Source organism: Dreissena polymorpha, chromosome 13 (genome assembly GCF_020536995.1).
Source record: "Dreissena polymorpha isolate Duluth1 chromosome 13, UMN_Dpol_1.0, whole genome shotgun sequence".
Taxonomy (NCBI): domain Eukaryota; kingdom Metazoa; phylum Mollusca; class Bivalvia; order Myida; family Dreissenidae; genus Dreissena; species Dreissena polymorpha.
The window spans coordinates 51,384,012-51,402,199 of NC_068367.1; the positions used below are offsets into that span (position 1 = coordinate 51,384,012).

The following is an 18,188-nucleotide window of genomic DNA, read 5'->3' on the forward strand; positions in this document are numbered from 1 at the left end:
TGCAAGGTCAGTTTAAAGGCTATTTATAGTATGCAAATCTTGAAATTCTGACAGCCAATCAGAACCCACGAATCAACCGGAAGCTTATTTTCATGATGGTAGTTTGACACTATCAACACAGTCGATTATTTTGAGATTTAAAGACGATAAACATTTGGAAAAAAGCAACACATCTTAAAGAAGAAAGGTTAATTATTATTTTCATTATGATTCATGGTCATATATTTATAAAATATTTGTGATTTAACAACTTTATGAAAATTACCCACGACTCAACCAGACTATAACATACAACCATAAGCACAGCGTGCAGGATCTATAACCTCGGGTCTGCTCTTATTCGCTATAGACCTCGAGCTACCGTGCTGATGCACGCGCCTTCGGGTCAGTGAAACAAGACCAGGAGACAAGACATCGGATCACGTAGATTCGACCCAGGGTCTGCATTATGACTGTGTACTCTAGGTATGCAACCTGAACACTGTCTTATTGTGTTGGCACGAAGGCAGTAGGCTTGTACATTATTAACTATTAGCGACCCGAGCTATTAGGAATTATTTAACCTTCTTGCGTCGCTAGAAGACGATTTCCAGTCTCTAGGTGCTAAAAGTCCCTAATGTTTTGTTATAATCTTATTTTAATTTCCTATTATAATGTTTGTTTATATTTAAATTCGACGTTGTCGGGAGAAGACCTAACGGTTCTGTGTGTGCATTTCGACGTTTATTAGGCTCTTCCGAGCTAGAGGCCGCATTATGCGAAGACCCGGATTGTGTCCCAGCCATCCTACCTAATTTGCTTTCTAGACTCACGAACATTCGGACGAATTTTGAATGATAGCTGAAATATCCTGCTTTTTAGTTTTCTTTTACAGTAATGTGTTTAATTGTGGTGTGGTTTTATGCTGTGTGGGGAGACCGAAGATCCAGAAGAGTACCGACCTGTCCGGTATGGTGACCATCTATCAAACTCACATGCGCCGGGAACGGGGATTGAACCCGGGTCGCAGAAGTGAGAAGCGCATGTACCAACCACTGCGCTAACCGGGCAGCTACTAACTGTTCTGAGTGTGTATTCCGAAGTTTATTTAAGGGTCTATCAGGAAACCGACCTGTCCGGTATGGTGACCACCTATCAAACTCACATGCGCCGGGAACGGGGATTGAACCCGGGTCGCAGAAGTGAGCAGCACATGTAACCACTGCGCTAACCGGGCAGCTACTAACTGTTCTGAGTGTGTATTCCGAAGTTTATTTAAGGGTCTATCAGACTATTCGTTAAGTGAATATATATGGGGACCTGACCATGTGACCTTTCAGGGGAAAACATTGATTTCGAGCAAAAGTGGGTCACAGGTGGTTAGCGTGTGGCTATGATATTAACTAGTAAAAACATCATTTTGAATGGAAGATAATCGAATTATAACGAAAAATAAACTTCACTGCAAAAAATTCACTATTATATATATATATATATATATATATATATATATATATATATATATATATATGTATAAAACAAGATATTCAACTCAAAATCACTCGAAAACAGGATGCATCGCTTTGAGCAGCAATAACTGCATCAATTGTGTAGCGATTTCCATGTACATGGTCTTATTCAACGCAGAAATGAATTGCCTTTCTGGAAATGTACATATTTTGTAATATTTTTTACAAATGCTGAGTCAAATTTTTTTTAGTACAAATACACCAGTGCACGGTGGCCAATGAGACCTTAATGTTCACTGGTAGTCATCATTATAATCATCATCATCGCTATCCGTACCATGATCATCATCAATATTATTATTACTCTCTATACTGCCACAATCATTATTATTAGTATTATTATCATAACCACCGTTATTATGTGTATTTATGAGTGTTTATAGTTTGTTTATCAAATTGTGCGTGTTATTACTGTGCTCTCCGCCCCAAGAGAGGTGTAAGTGGGGGATAGAGCGGGAAACAGGAAACGCCCCAATTACAGAGGCGTCACTGGTTCTTTTTAAAAGTGCCCGCTTAAGAACATGACTATTCTGACAGAAAACGCCTGTTTATATACTGCCTAGTCATTAGGTGTTCCAAGGACTTTTCCATATATCGTAAGGACGCTTTATCAATAAACTAAAAGAACGAATATACCCTAAGAAAAATAAACACAAGTAAGGGAAGTATCATCCGTGTTGGGGTAAAAATCGCCACAGTTGCAATTTAGTGCAATTATGAAACTAAATCTCACATGGGGTTCTGCTCTAACAGTCAAAAAGCAGTCAATGGACTCAACTGAAATATCTCAAAACAACAAAAAGCATTTGCAGAGTCTATTGTGTATTAATAATTACCGGACCGGAAACGGACCTATTTTTTTTTTGCCCAAGGTAGAAGTTGTATTGTACTATTTTGAGGAGTTCGTTATTAATGTTATATACGAAGCTAGATTTATGTCTGGAACAGAAAAGATAAGCATTTTTTGCGATTATTTCAATCCCAATTCGTTGGCCCATGTCTGAAGATGGTAAAGGACGTTTTGTAGGATTTCATGATCTTTAAATGAGGTTATAGATCTGTAAAAAACACAGTCATCTCAAAAAAGTCGGATCTGTGACTTCACCTTCGCTGGCAGTTCTTTCATGTTTAACAAGAATCGGTCCTAGCTCTGTTCCTTGAGGTACTCAGGCGCCTTCTTATATTTTATGTGATTTCTCCCTGGCAACAACCACATGCATTTCTCGGCGTGTCAGGAAGTTTGATATCCAGAAGAGAATCTGGTTTGATTTGGAGGGAAGTCGCTTTGTGCTCGCTTAAAATGTATTTGACTAGCTTTCACCTCACTTACCGCTTATCGATTGATAAAAATAGATTGCATTTCAATTAAAACGATTGTTCGCCAGAAAGGGAAACATACTTGACTTATGTTTACTTAAAAACAAATTCAAACAAAACAACATCATTAAGAATGAGCAAATGGAGAAGCGCTGATTGAATTGCCCAACTGTGTTCTTACTCTTTGTAATGAAATATTTGATATATTTAAAAAGTTAAGTGTTAAAATATGATGGAAAAGTTAATTTCAAAGCTATTTGACATATGGCATTAAGTACTGTAAGTCGAATGCACGATTAAACCGCTTAAGACCGGAAACGTTATATGTGTTAAATAAGTACCCACAGCGTTAACTCCCCTTAAGCTTTCTACAGCAATCAAAGCAATCATGAGGAAAGTTATTTAAAAACGCAAAGACCGCAGCTGACCCTCATTCTTGCTTAAAGTGAGAAGCTTTTAAACAATGCTTGCGTTTGACATCCGTTCGTCCCGTGAAAGCTTCCGTTCGATCTTGTTCTGTCGGTTGCTTCATCATTTGTAAAGTAATGTTATCTTTACCGTGTCATACTTCATCGAACTGAGATGGCGTTTCGTCAAACGCCATTCAAGATCGATAGATCAACGGTCAAGGTTTTCCTGATAGCCCATATGATTGTTTCAGCTTGAATGGGACCGTAACGTCATCGTGCACTCTGCAAATTTTAAAGTTACTGCAAACAAACGATAACGATTTCGAGAAAAAGTGTCGCGCGAAACACCTGAGTCATTTGCTTAATGAGTCCGGTCACAATTACAGTCCACATGTCATACAAAAATATAATACAGTATTTTTAACACTATTTACAACACGTAGAATTAGATGCACAGTGTTAGATGTTCGAACCTCAAGCTGGTCGGTAATTTTATCACGTGATTTCTCTTTTGCACGTTCACTAAGTATCCGCGTTCGTTTGTTTATAATTGACATAACTACTGAATGAAAATGCAAAGCTGGCTGTAACTATGAAATGATGGAATTATCATCATGGAACTAATATACATTAAATGGATTTATGTTTTTAAGATGTAGGTACCGGTTGTGTGCAGATTTTGTAAACTCCGTTGTAACATTTGCCAATTGTTACATTTAGTCAAATACTTCTCAAAGTTTCCAAAAACTGTAAAGGGTGTCCTTGATAAGGTAAGTTTAACTTTCACACGTTGCAATTATCAGATTCTGGGGTCAAGCGTGTCCTTTGTGTTGATCGTAATTTAGACGAAATCGACGTAGAATTAAGTTCTCAAAATAATACTGATTTGTGAGTTTGATTTGTTGTCACCATACCGGACAGGATAGGTTTCCTTCCTACGGGCACTCCGGTTTGTCCGCACACCACAAGGCCGAACCAAACTGGAATGTATTTCAGTCAATACTAATTAGGTGAATCCTGCAAATATAAATCGAATGTTTGTCTCATCTTTCGAGAGTCTTTAAAGGAAATAAGTTAAGAGGGCAAATAGTATATATGCTCAAGGGAGCGAGATCGAAAATGAAAACAATACAGACGCATCACGTTGATTACTTACCTTTCAATATTCAAAATTTTACGCCGACCCAACCCCCAAAAGAAACAAACAAATGCCACTCATGCCATTAAGACCTTGATATTAAATTTCATTTTTTTCATGCAATTTAAAGGTGCACAATGTTTTGATTAAGATCATGCTCTTGAAAAGTATCTGCTTGTGCTTACACGTGAAAACATTTCCTCAAAGAAGAGACTATTGTCTAAGCATTCCGTCTTTCAAGTACACGGCGCTTAACCAAAACGAACAATACCGGAAACAATAATACGTTACTGGCTTACAAGCGAAACGAAAACGGAATATAAACATTTCAAAATGCAGGAGATGCCGAGTATTTCTGGTGAAAATGCTAAAACAACCGATAAAGTTCACGGAACACTATGTTATTTCAGCGAATGGGTATATGTCTACATTTGATGTAAAAAAAATCATTAGGCTTTCATAGCGTTCATTAGGAACGAGCTAAAACAAATGAACCACACATACCTAATAGCCATGGAATGGTTTTCGAAAATTGTGTGAAAATCATTAATATTCGAAATAAAATCGTTGGAAATAACGGGCAACAGGCAACTGCATATAAAATGTGCATTTGCATGTAAAACGGGTTGGATATGGATAACACCGGCCCCGGAAAGCAAGCAAACAAACACAACTGCAATTTGTTATTTATGTTTTATCAGTAAATGCCATGAGTTATACTTTAAGCCAGCTTTAAATACAGCAGACTGAAAAAAAAAGAAAAAAAAACACGTTCAAATTGTACCTTTCTGTGTTTTTTTTATATAAAATCATAATCGTAATGCAAAATCAATATAAATAAATGTGTTTACATAAAAGTATGTATGCAAAACATAAACAATGTTTTGCTATCGATTGGTTTGTTTATGTAATTATATATATTGTTTTTTTATTTAATCATTATGATAGTACAAAATCATGACAAATAAAAGTGTTCACATAATTGGTTATATGCAAAACATTTAAAAAATGCTTTATCATATGTTTGTAAATAATTATATCTCTAATACAAAACATAAACTAACTGTTGTGTTTATATAATTAAGTTTTGAACACAATTATTCTAATTCAATTCTTTCAGTAGAAGGCCTAAATTAATAATATTTTTTATAATGCTTACCACATATGTTAATAGCATATGTTCTATTGTTCCATAATATCAAACTTAAATAACTTTAATAAAGTTTTCATATTAGCAGTAGGATTTTGATCCAAATAAACTCTTGACTTTTCATTTTACTTTTTTATCGTGAAATTCTGATCATACCTATGTCATATATGTTTATATGATTATATGTATGAAACGTAATTGAAGCTGTTTACCAGCTTCTAAATAACCACTTTTTCCCATAGGATCTCTGTTTTTAAAATAAAATTAGTCTAATCTATTCCTCATACAATCATATTTGTACAAACCTATATTTAAATAATGCTTCAAATAAAAACAATATCGAGCCAATAAAACATAACTTTTCAAATAATAATTTCTTAAGTTAACTTTTAACTGATTTGCATTTGTTTGTTGATATGTATAATTACCCACCTGTAACATATGTTGTAGTCAGTATTATATTATGTTCATTTGTTTATCGTCTATTTTTTTGTTGCTTCCGTTCCTTATATGGATATACTGCTTATCATGTTTGATTTAATATACTTGCTTTTACCTATCTTTTCTCCGAATTTAGGGCGGGATGCTTTTTTAGCTATGGCTCCTCAAATCCCGGCGGTGTTGCAATTTCCATAAACAGAAACTTTATTACAAAGTAAATAATGTTCATTTTGATGACAAATGTAACTTTATTTTGCTTGATTTAAATCTCGTAGAAACCAGATTAACAATAACCATTATATATGGACCAAACACTGACATCCCTGATTTTTCATAATAATGTTTTCTATAAATTTATACATATAATGTATATAACTTCCATCTTAACTACCTATTTTTCTAGATATTAGTTAAGCAGTGACAAGGTACATGATAATAAGACGCTATAATGACACTAGGTTTATGAAGCCTCTTAATCCCAGTAGCCAATGAGTAAACAAAATGGTACAAAACCTATGTATGATATAACAACGAGTCTTTATAGCTTAATGTTTATTATTAATTATTAATAACATTTGAACTAACGAATGGTGACAAATTTGTATATACCCTTTCGTATTACAAGCGATTCCAATATGCTTATGGACGGTACATAGTCTGATATGTACAAAGTCATTCTCATTTAAATTTGATATGCCACTACAGCCAACTGCACCTTTTGTAAAACTAAATGTACCTTTTACCAAACTGAATGTGAAATAAATCAACATATTTTGGGGGAATGTCATTTAGTTTATCATATTATAACAGAATTGTTTTCTGGATGTAATCATTTTTCGAACTGTCTAACCATGCCTTCCTTTATACTGGGATATGCAAAAACATCTGTACCTTTAAATTTAGAATTTGTTTTGTTCCAAATGTTTGTTTATATTTGTCAAATGAACTAAACTTTACCCACTCTTAAAGCAGCAAAATTGTACCTGTCCTTGCTCTTCAATGTACTTAATGAAATAAATTATTTTAATTATTTGCGTTAATGTAAAGAATGGGCACGTTTGTTATAAATTTTCCAGTAGTTTTGATTAGGGACTAAAATGAAATCTTTAACATACTATTCTTTATATTGTTATGTAAAAACTATTGATTGTTAAATATATAAAATGAGCTATAATATGCAGATATTGCTTGCAAACTATGTACGGAGTGGAGCGGAATGCCCTAGACCCTCACAAACCTATTGACGATGAAAATAAAGTATGTGGAACGGACAACATATCATCTGTGTGATTTTGCGCAGCGATGGGTGTGCATGATATTAAAGATAGATGCTTACATCCCCTGAAGCATTATTTAGTCAAGTTGTATAGTCTTAATTACATACAACTAGTTTTCGATTTCTATATGCAGGGGTTTCATTCGCTTTTTTGTGTGTTTTCAACAGTATTTCAGTCATATCACGACGGTCTGGTAACCAACCCACACTTTACATGGGTTACCTGATGCAACAGCACTAATTGCACATACTTATTCCAGTAACTGACAACTGCTTTTCTTGAATCTAAGGTTCGGGTGGAATGGCCGTAGACATGATTTCATTACCAATTGCCACATTAGTTACGTGACCGGGCCGGGATTCGATTCCGAAATCCTCAGATTTCAGTCCAGCGCTCTACCAACTCGGCCAGCCAGTATTTTGTCAAAATATGTCATGCAGTAATCCGATGCATATATTTATATGATTGTTGTATAATTCCGGGCGGTAACGAGTTGTGGCAATTAGAAATTGTTAAGTGCTTAGGAAAAATGCAACACCAGAAATATTATCAGGAGATACATTCGTGTCCGCTGTTTTTTTTATTTAAAGCAAATGATTATTAGCAAATACATTCAACATGACATAAAACATAAACATGATTCAGAAATGGACAACGGATTGGAACGTTTAACGCAAAGCATTAGGGATTTAAACCGGTTGATGTTTAGCCTAACTTCGAACATAGCCCTGAATCAATCACAAACACACACGCTTAAATAGTTATAAACATCATGATATGGTAATTCAAATAGTTAACCAATGCAAACACAATTTGATTGAATTACAATTTATCCATAAATCTTAAAAAGATTATAACAAATATATAAAACAACACATAAACATGCAAACGAGTTAAGTTGTATATGCTTCACATTGATCTCTTATTCAATCGAGTTTGTCATTAGCTTCTGTCGCAGATGGGATTGAATGTGACTGAAAAATACTTCACAACAACATTGTCATCACTCCCTATATACCATGTCTGACAATCTCCACGAATAGTTGTCGTACCTTGCTCTCACATACAATATCTGTATTATATTATGAAAAGTAGTATCATTTTCTTATATATTTTGAAAAAAAAGTGTATACGTTTAGGTTCATAATAACATAAATAATTGCCTAAATTAAAAAAGCAAACGTTAACGGTAAAATCATAGTACCATGTGGCTAGGCTATCATCAATGTCTTGGTTATGAAGGCATTTGATCCGGCTATGCTGGTTCCAGTCAAATCCCTGCGCGAATGTTGCATGTCTGTATATTGAGCAAAATGTTAACTGGCTGTCAGGCGAATCGGCCCATGGCAACGATAGTCCATGTGCGACGGAAAAATATTTGGAAATATCGATGATTGCCATCTAATCGGTACACGTTTAACTAGCGCTGTAGCTGAGGCGGTGGACCGGTATTTGCAGTACTAAGGACTGAAGAATCTAGACACAGCGAACCGTTTAAACACATCACACATTTTCCATAATAAGTTTCAATGGATCATTGCAATTACTACGTGATCGTTCTCCTATTTAACCCATTTATCGTTTATCTACGCTGATAAAGGCGACATTAACTGATATCAGCTCAAGACGGCAGTTCAAAGTTCGTCTTCCATATTTACTTGTTCATTCAATTTCATTTATTGTACAGGATAAGTGAGTATTTTATACAAATCGCAAGAATGGAAACACAGGTATATTAAATTTGATTACATTTTTTGTCACAATATATATTGCTAGCTACTATTTTATATAAATATACTCTAAAGTCACATAAATATGAGCCTCGCTCTGGGAAAACGGTGCTTAATACTTGCGCCTGCGCGGACTGCACACGCTAATCTTGAACGACTCTTCACTCAGATGCATCTGACCTCGTTTTCTCAGGGCGATGCCCATTTGCATGTGTAAGAACAACATCTTAGGTGGTTATATTTGTATGTAAGGGGCTAAATTGGCATACGGCTTATCAATAAAGTAGCTTCTATAGAAATGCGGGTCAAAACGGCCCAAGATCGAAACGGCCATTTACCAAACAGACTCAGATGGCTATCGGTCCAGTTTACAGCCTAAATGTTCACTTCAAGAATTGATAGTGGGAAATCGGATTTTCAATATATGTTATTTAATGTGGGTGATGGGCCAAAACAGACTTTTGCTTATTTATTTTAACTGACGCAGTCTAACAAATTATGCCGTCGAGTGCTTGTGTGTATGGCGGAATATTTCCCGTAGACAGAGCTTTCTAGTTCGGTTTCATTTATAGATAAATCCCAAATGAACGACACTGACTTATTGATCACCATTGCCACGCATATTTAATTAGAACTCATTTAAATTTTAATAAAATATGTTAAGATAAAAATGAAAGATAGCACTATACGCAATTATTTATAATAGTTAGAAAGTATCATACGATGAATGTCTTTTAAGGAATTGTTTTAACAGTATATTTCTACTTATTTACACGCAAGAATAACAGCAGCGACAACTTAACGCCATCACTGACTCGTACGGAAAACTTACCAATATATGTAGCCACATAACGTCTACATTAAAATCATGCTAAACTAACACATCTTTTTTCTATTGCATGTGTATTGATCAATGGATACCCTGTCACTAATTCATTACAATATAGTATTTGTCTACCAAAAATACAAAATAGCGGTCTAAATAATATCAGGTTTTTCTTTTTTTCAAGATATAAAATTTTAAAAATGCTCTATAAAATCATTTTGTTTATAGCATATGTTGGCAAAAATGTATTGTTGCACAAAAGGTTACGTGTTAAGGTCCCTAGAAGTCATTAAGTGGCTCATAATCATACACTTTGTTGACTTGCTTGGTATTTAAAAATGCGGAAATATAAGTTATATTTCTTGTAGACGCGTGTGGTTTGAACGGGCAGACACTAACCTGGGACGTTTTGACCCAACACCCACCATAGATCAAAAATATCGTTGTTGGCTCAGGTACTACTTAAAATTTATGCTCTCTTTAGTATACTACAATGTACCCCGGGTACAGAATATTCGCAGAAAGGCACCCGATCTAACTCAGGGGTACTTTTAGTATATTTTACGTACCCCCGGTACTTTGCAGTATACTTAGGAGTACCTTGGGTACTTCTAAGTATAGCCTAAGCCAACAATGACCAATTGGGACCAATTAAAGCATTCTTAAGTGAGAATATCAGCCGTCGTCCGAACATATATCCGTCTCTTCGTCTCTTCATGTGCATGTACTATTATAACTGTTATTTCAGTTCCCGCAAGTTATTGATTTAAATGTTGGGGGTTGCCATTTTACGATCATGTTGACAACGCTCACCAAATATCCTGAGAGTATGCTGGCCGCCATGTTTAGTGGACGGCAAGTGATACCACAAGACAAAGATGGACGCTATGTGATCGACTGTGATGGGAAAGTATTTGGTCACATTCTGGAGTTCCTGAGATTCGGCACTTTGCCACCAAGCGATGAGGCTGAAGCGGTTCATCGATATTCACTTTACTATGGACCAAACGAATTATCGAAAAGTCTGGAAAGTTTTCAAACAGTCAAAAGTAAAATTGTGATAAGCAACATGGAGCAGCGTTTTCCTGAATTAATGAAGTTGGCCTGTAGCGTCATCGACTGTCTAACAAGAAACGCTGTTCACAAGAATTCTACGACAGTTGTTGTTATAACACAGAGCGACAAACCAAATTATGAATATTATGGTTTTCGATCCACCATAAGAGAAATGCTTGGCAGACTTCCCACATTAAAGTGTCTTAGCATTGAAATATTAGCCACCGAACTGAATTTCGGTGACAGAATACGAAATGACGGGATATTCTTCCTAACAGCGAATAGCCTTGAACACCTGGGCTATGGACAGCATGTATTTTATCTTATAAATAGAACTCATCGTTTGAATGGTGGTCTAAGTAACGAAACTGAAATAGGATGCTTCCTTCTGGATCCTAACCAGTATCTAAGCAGCTGTGTCAATCCACCATTTCAGAGGCAGCCAAGCTCTAAAACTGATGAATACGTTGGATGACAGACCAATACGTTCGAAAACTGAACGATAATTTCGAAAAATGATCGATAGTTTCGATAACTGATCGTTACTTGTAGACTCTCACACCTTGTTCAACTGACATTTCAAAAAAGAGTCTTAATTAAAATTCAACGAATATATGGGAACATCTATTTGCTATGAGAGATCGTTTAACCTACAACTCATGATATGGGCACAACTGTATGTTATTTTTAAAAAGTGTTTTGTGGATATAGTTATTCAATGTGTATAGTTATTCAAAGTAGTGGGTGTTACTCAATACTTAATTGACCTTTCCAAATGTGGGCCCTATTGACATTGTTAACAAAATGTGTTAAACGAAATCAGCATAAGTTACTTATAGGGAATCAGAATGGTGAACCACTTTCAAGGAAGTCTCTTTTTAACGAAAATCCAATTTAGGCGTAAAGTGTTATCCCTGATTAGCCTGTGTGGTCTGCAACGACTAATCTATTAGGACACTGTACGCACATGCATTAAACCCCATTTTATCCAGAGCAAGGTATATTTACATTCATTCTTCTGCTAGACAAGTGTTTAATCTTTGGGTCGTTTTAGATGTTTAACCCTGTGAATAATTGTATATATTTAGCACTTGTTAACAAGATATACAATATGACATATTAAACCATCAACTATTACTGATATGAGATAAACGACGACGCGTGTATGTTTTGCGAGGTTTGGATGGACTTTAAACCCGTTGAAACACATACTGCGATTCATAACAGTGAACGTTTCAATTCGCCTGTGCATGTTGAGTGTTGTGTTAGATGTATAATTAACATGATTTCATTTTATATTTGAAATAATTATTATTTAAAAATAGCATCAAATTAAATTTTAATAATCACTATTTTTATATAAACTTGCATGTTAAATGCTTTTTTTTTAATCAAACCTTAAAATCCACATAACGTAATACAATCTTTTTCATGTCTATGATAGTTACCCAAAATACAGAAACATCACTCTTTACTTATTCATATTCCTTCTTTTTACGCAAATGGTTATGTGTAGTAAAATTACTGTATTTACGAAAATTATAATAAGCGTACAAAGCCATCAAAAATTGTGTTCGACACATGTATGTTAATGATGTCGCGTCAATAAAAAAAATCTTCTAAAACTACTTCAGAAAGAATGTTAAAATAGCGACAGTATACAAAGGTTGGACAATTGTTTTTAACCATTTATCAGTATGATACTTTTTTCTCTTGTTTAGAAAATCTTCATCATAAAATACATTTGTACAAGTGGTCATGAGTATGCCCACGAGTGTTTATGACCTTTCGTTGATTAAACAGACAGCTTCAGACAAGAAAATTGTGAAATGATTACCCAAATTAGGTATGAAACTGATGACTCCCGGAACTACAGGGGCATATGTCAAACGAACTTTGACGTTGACCACTAGATGGTGCTACACACCCGAAGACTGGAGGCGGACGCCGGCAGCTTCACAGAGGCGGAAGTCAGTAGCTTCACGGAGGCTTGGTGAGGGTTACGGTTTCATTGAAGCGCTTCATTGCAGCTGGGAGTAATATATAGTGGAAGCTTCGTTGAAGGAATCGGTCCCCTGTTCGTCGCGTTGAAAATATCCGTAGCGACTTGATTTTTTTTAGTTTTCTAATCAAAAGGCAGACAGCATGAGGAAAATTATTAACTAGAGCTTTGTCACAGACGTGACGAATACCCCCACATGTCGCATTGACACATAATATTTGCATGTCGTCTTCACAAAAAACAGCGGACACCATGCTCAATTTTCAAAACGCACTTAGTGACCCCTTGACCTAGTTTTTTACCCAGAAAGGCCCATTTTCTAACTTGGCCTTAAGATCATCTCCATAAAACGTCTGACCAAGTTTGGTGAAGATCGGATGTTCTGACCAAGTTTGGTGAAGATCGGATGTAAACTACTTGAATTAGAGAGCGGACGCCATGCTGAATGTTTAAAAACGCACTAAGTGACCCCGTGGCCTAGTTTTAGGCCCGGAATGGACCATGTTCAAACTTGTCCTAGAGATCATTTAGATAAAACTTGTGACCAAGTTTGGTGAGGATTGGATGAAAACTACTTGAATTAGAGAGCGGACAACATGGTGAGGTTTAAAACGAACTAAGATACCCTGTGACCAAGTTTTTGACCCGGCATGACCCATATTCAAACTTGACCTAGACATCATCTAGATACAACTTCTGACCAAGTTTGGTGAAGATTGTATGAAAACTACTTGAATTAGAGAGCGGACAACATTGTGATGTTTAAAACGCACTAAGTGACCCCGTGACCTTGTTTTTAACCCGGCATGACCCATTTTCAAACTTGCCCTAGACATTATCAAGATTCAACTTCTGACCAATTTTGGTGAAGATTGGATAAAAACTACTTGAATTAGAGCGCGGACAACATGGCGAGGTTTAAAAGACACTTAGTGACCACGTGACCTAGTTTTTGACCCGGCATGGCCTATGTTCGAACTTGACCTACACATCATCTAGTTACAACTTCTGACCAAGTGTGGTGAAGATCGGTTTTAATTTACCTGAAATAGAGAGCGGACACCATGCTCAATGTGTAAAACGTACTAAGTGAACCTGTGACCTAGTTTTTGATCTGGCATGGCCCATGTTCGAACTGGGCCTTCAGATCATTAAGATAAAACTTCTGATAAAGTTTGGTGAAGATCGGATGAAAACTACTTGAATAAGAGAGAGGACACTCTGCTGAATGTTTAAAAACGCACTGAGTGACCCCGTGACCTAGTTTTTGATCCGGCAAGGCCCATGTTCGAACTTGGCCTTAAGATCATTTAGATACAACTTCTGACCAAGTTTGGTGAAGATCGGATTAAAACTACTTGAATTAGAGAGCGGACAACATGCTGAATGTTTAAAACGCACTAAGTGACCCCGTGACCTAGTTTTTGACCCGGCAAGGCCCATGTTCGAACTTGGCCTTGAAATCATCTAGATACAACTTCTGACCAAGATTGGTGAAGATCGGATGAAAACTACTTAAATTAGAGAGCGGACAACACGCTGAATGTTTAAAACGCACTAAGTGACCCCGTGACCTAGTTTTTGACCCGGCAAAGCCCATGTTCGAACTTGGCCTTAAGATCATCTAGATACAACTTCTGACCAAGTTTGGTGAAGATCGGATTAAAACTACTTGAATTAGAGAGCGGAAAACATGTTGAGTGTTTAAAACGCACTAAGTGACCCCGTGACCTAGTTTTTGACCCGGCAAGGCCCATATTCGAACTTGGCCTAGACATCATGTAGAAACAACTTCTGACAGAGTTTGGTGAAGATCGGATGAACACTACTTGAATTAGAGAGCGGTTACTTAATACGGACCGACAGACAGACCGACAGACCGACCGACCGACCGACAGACAGATAAGTTCACTCCTATATACCCCCCTAAACTTCGTTTGTGGGGGTATAATTATATTGTACCTAATGAAATAGTTATCCTGCCTCGGGCTTCGAAAGGCACATCGTGTTCTTGAGGTCGTGCACACAGCGCTCGGTGGCGGCCTCAGGAAGTCGGCCTCCCACTACAAAATCAAATAAGTACACTAGCATACATAAAGTATACAATTCAATCGCACCAAGCGCTTTCGAACATAATTATTATTCAATATATGTCTTACAAACTGTATAGTTAAAATGGACTAACAGTAGTTAGATTTCAGTACAACTTATGCTATTTTATGATTCAATTAATTATTTTTAGTGGACAGGTGCTTTAAGGATCCAAACAAATGTCAGTGCCTTTTAATTACTTCAAATCAAAGTTTGAAACTAACTTAAATTATCAGTACCGATACCAAAGGGCACCACAGTGCATTACAATGGTGCATTTTTAACTCGTAAACAATGCTGTTTGCATATCCATCATCTTAATTTGTTCCGACTTTAATAAAAAAAAATTGCAGGCAGCCATACATTGTATATAATAACAAGGGACAAACTTGTCACAAAACCAGGTTTTCATTGTGAAAAAAAAATCTGATAAAGGGAGAAAACTCAAACTGAACTTTTGAAATGAACAAACAAAATTAACCCCCTTTGTAAGTTTGTTTTTAAAAAAAATATATTTTTAGTCGTGGCGACTTTGACATAGTGAATGACATAGTTATGGCCAGAAAAAGCTCATTTATGGCCATTTTTGACCTTTGAACTCAAAGTGTGACCTTGACCTTGGAGATATCGACGTTATTATTTCGCGCGACACACCGTCCAATGATGGTGAACAAAAACGCCAAATGATTTTAAAATCTGACAATGAACGACATAGTTATGGCCCGGACAAGCTTGTTCCGCCCGCCCGCCAGCCCGCCCGCCAGCCAGCCAGCCAGCCAGCCCGCCAGCCCGCCCGCATTCGCCAATCTAATAACCAGTTTTTTCCTTCGGAAAACCTGGTTAAAAAACTGAATCATGCTTCCAATCAATCGGACGGCCTGTCAACTATATGTGTGTAGCCAGGCTAAAACATGTAACACCAATGATCACTGAAGGCATTAATATTCATTAAAAAGGCAACTAGTTTGTAGATTTGTAATTTATGACTTTATTACATAGATCCATACTGACCGGGCAGATATAAGCTGGTTAACATGCCGATAAGTTATTTGGAAATAGTTCCTACCTTCTACTGACTGAACGGTGAAATTATATGTACCGATTTTAAAGCAGGTTGGAAATTAAAGAGTCAATTATTACAAGACTTTCACTAAAAAATATTTCATCCATATATCATTTTATAAGATTATTTATTCCTCTCCTTCAACCACGTGTGAGACACAAAGGCATGGATATTATAATTGAAAAACAACTTTTGACATATTGATACACGTTAAAAACACTGCCCTATCGAATTACAAGAACATTTTAGTAATTCGAGCCCCCTGAAATCACGTTGTTCAGTGTGTGGTTAAATGTGTGTCTGTTGGTATGACACATGTGCTGTGTAAACATATTTTGCAACTTTGAAACAACAAGGCACAATATAATTCATATATAGATATTATTGTTGCTGATACACATGAAGCGAAACTTCAGCGGAAGCATTGGAGGAGCTACGCTAATCACGTTTCTGTCTTGAATCTAACATACCCGGTAAGTCGCCTGGTAATGTGCACTTATTTTGAACGGGTACGACCCCACTATGATTTGATCTGTACTCTGAAGAGGGTTTCTAGATATTGATCAGCGCGGACATTAGTCTGTTTTAATACTGTAGCGCGAGCCGCCGACTACCTGAGACCGCCCCCGATCGCTATGTGCGCGGCCTCACAATGCCGATGTTCCTTCCGAAACCCTTGGAAGGCCAATTACAAAATAACAATGTAATTATAATTTTCCTTAGGCTACCTGCCTTCTGATTATGAACTTAAAATAATCGAGTCGCTTCAAATATATACAATGCGACCAAAGAGGGGACCGATGCCTTCAACGAATCCTCCGGCTTCCGTGAAGCTACTGGTTACCGCCTCCGTGAGGCTACTGGCTTCCGCGAAGACACTGGCTCACGTCACACCAAGGCCTTAGGTGAAGCTTCCGTCACTGCCTTGTACGACGCCCGTAGTATCCAACACTCTGAAAACCTTCTTCAAGAAACAGGAACTCTGCAGCCCGGGCAGCACCGTTAAAAGCTTGCAGCCAACGTTAACACCCAACTACTCCGGAATACTGTTCTTTTAGAGTAACGTCCCTTTTCTTCAGATGTTGATCCGCTCGCATACACCGGGGGACTGACTAACTTGTCCATTTGCGTGTCTTTATATACTGGCGAACAGAGCGCCACCTAGCCGACGGAAAGGCACGCTACCGACGTTTCCGAATTCCCTCCGCACTCTACGGAGATTATCGTTCAGCATTTCTCCTTCACTTACACAGAAACTAGCCGTAGAAGCATTCCTTAAATATCAAATACTCTTTAAATGCTTATTACATGTACATTATTTTTAGCCATACAATTAACTTACTTTATGAAGAACAAGTTACAATTTCATATTGTTCACCTGGCAAATTTAAAACTAAGGGAGGTAATCATACTGTAGCAGTGAAAATACGCAAAGCATCTATTTCGACTACGAATCATTTCGTTATATTACCCACGCTCCGATTTGACATGAGTCCCCTCATGATTCCAATATATTAAACTAGTACAATCAAACATTACAAGTAATCCAAAAACTGCACACAAGCAAACTACAACAAAAGCTAACATACACGATGCAATAGCGAATCTCTTCCTGAGATAATAAATGTATCAAGATCAGTGCCAAAAAAACAACTCACTACTTAACATGGTTCGTACTGTACCGAAAACACAAAGACCCCATTATCATACCCAATGATAATATCACCGAGGCTTGCCGTGCCTCCGCATATCTCTCCAAGACATGCTGACCATTCACCCGCAACTGAGTAACTAGAGGTCTCTCTTGCAAAGACTATATAACCTTCGTCAGTTATCACAATCTTCCTTTTCTGAAAATCGGCTTCAGTTGCAGCCTGCACCTTAACTATGAGGTCCTTTTTCCCGGACACTACCTCTTCAAGTGAAACTTTGAGCCGCAGGTGTAACACCGTCGCTCCATGACGCTTGGCCTTGAACCATATCTAGGTTGTGAGGTTTCCGCGGAGCCCATGAACTGACTTAGCCGTTTGTTGAGCATGTCAACCATCTTTTGAAGCTCATTCAGTTGCTTCATTGGCTTATTGTCATCGGTACCTACCGCAGACACGTGTCTGTCAGGCTTAGTTCTTTCTGCACGATAAAAAGCTTCGAGCTCCACAGCGTGCCTGATGGCATCATT

The 18,188-nt window shown here is 37.1% G+C and overlaps 1 protein-coding gene across 1 annotated transcript; it reads left to right on the forward strand.

Moving 5' to 3' along the window:
- Positions 1-8,855: 8,855 nt before the first annotated feature.
- On the forward strand, positions 8,856-12,327 carry LOC127856276 (uncharacterized). The gene is made up of 2 exons (XM_052392380.1): positions 8,856-8,971; positions 10,546-12,327. The coding sequence occupies exons 1-2, from the start codon at positions 8,960-8,962 to the stop codon at positions 11,326-11,328; spliced, it is 795 nt and encodes a 264-aa protein (XP_052248340.1). The 5' UTR covers positions 8,856-8,959; the 3' UTR covers positions 11,329-12,327.
- The last annotated feature ends 5,861 nt before the right edge of the window (positions 12,328-18,188 follow it).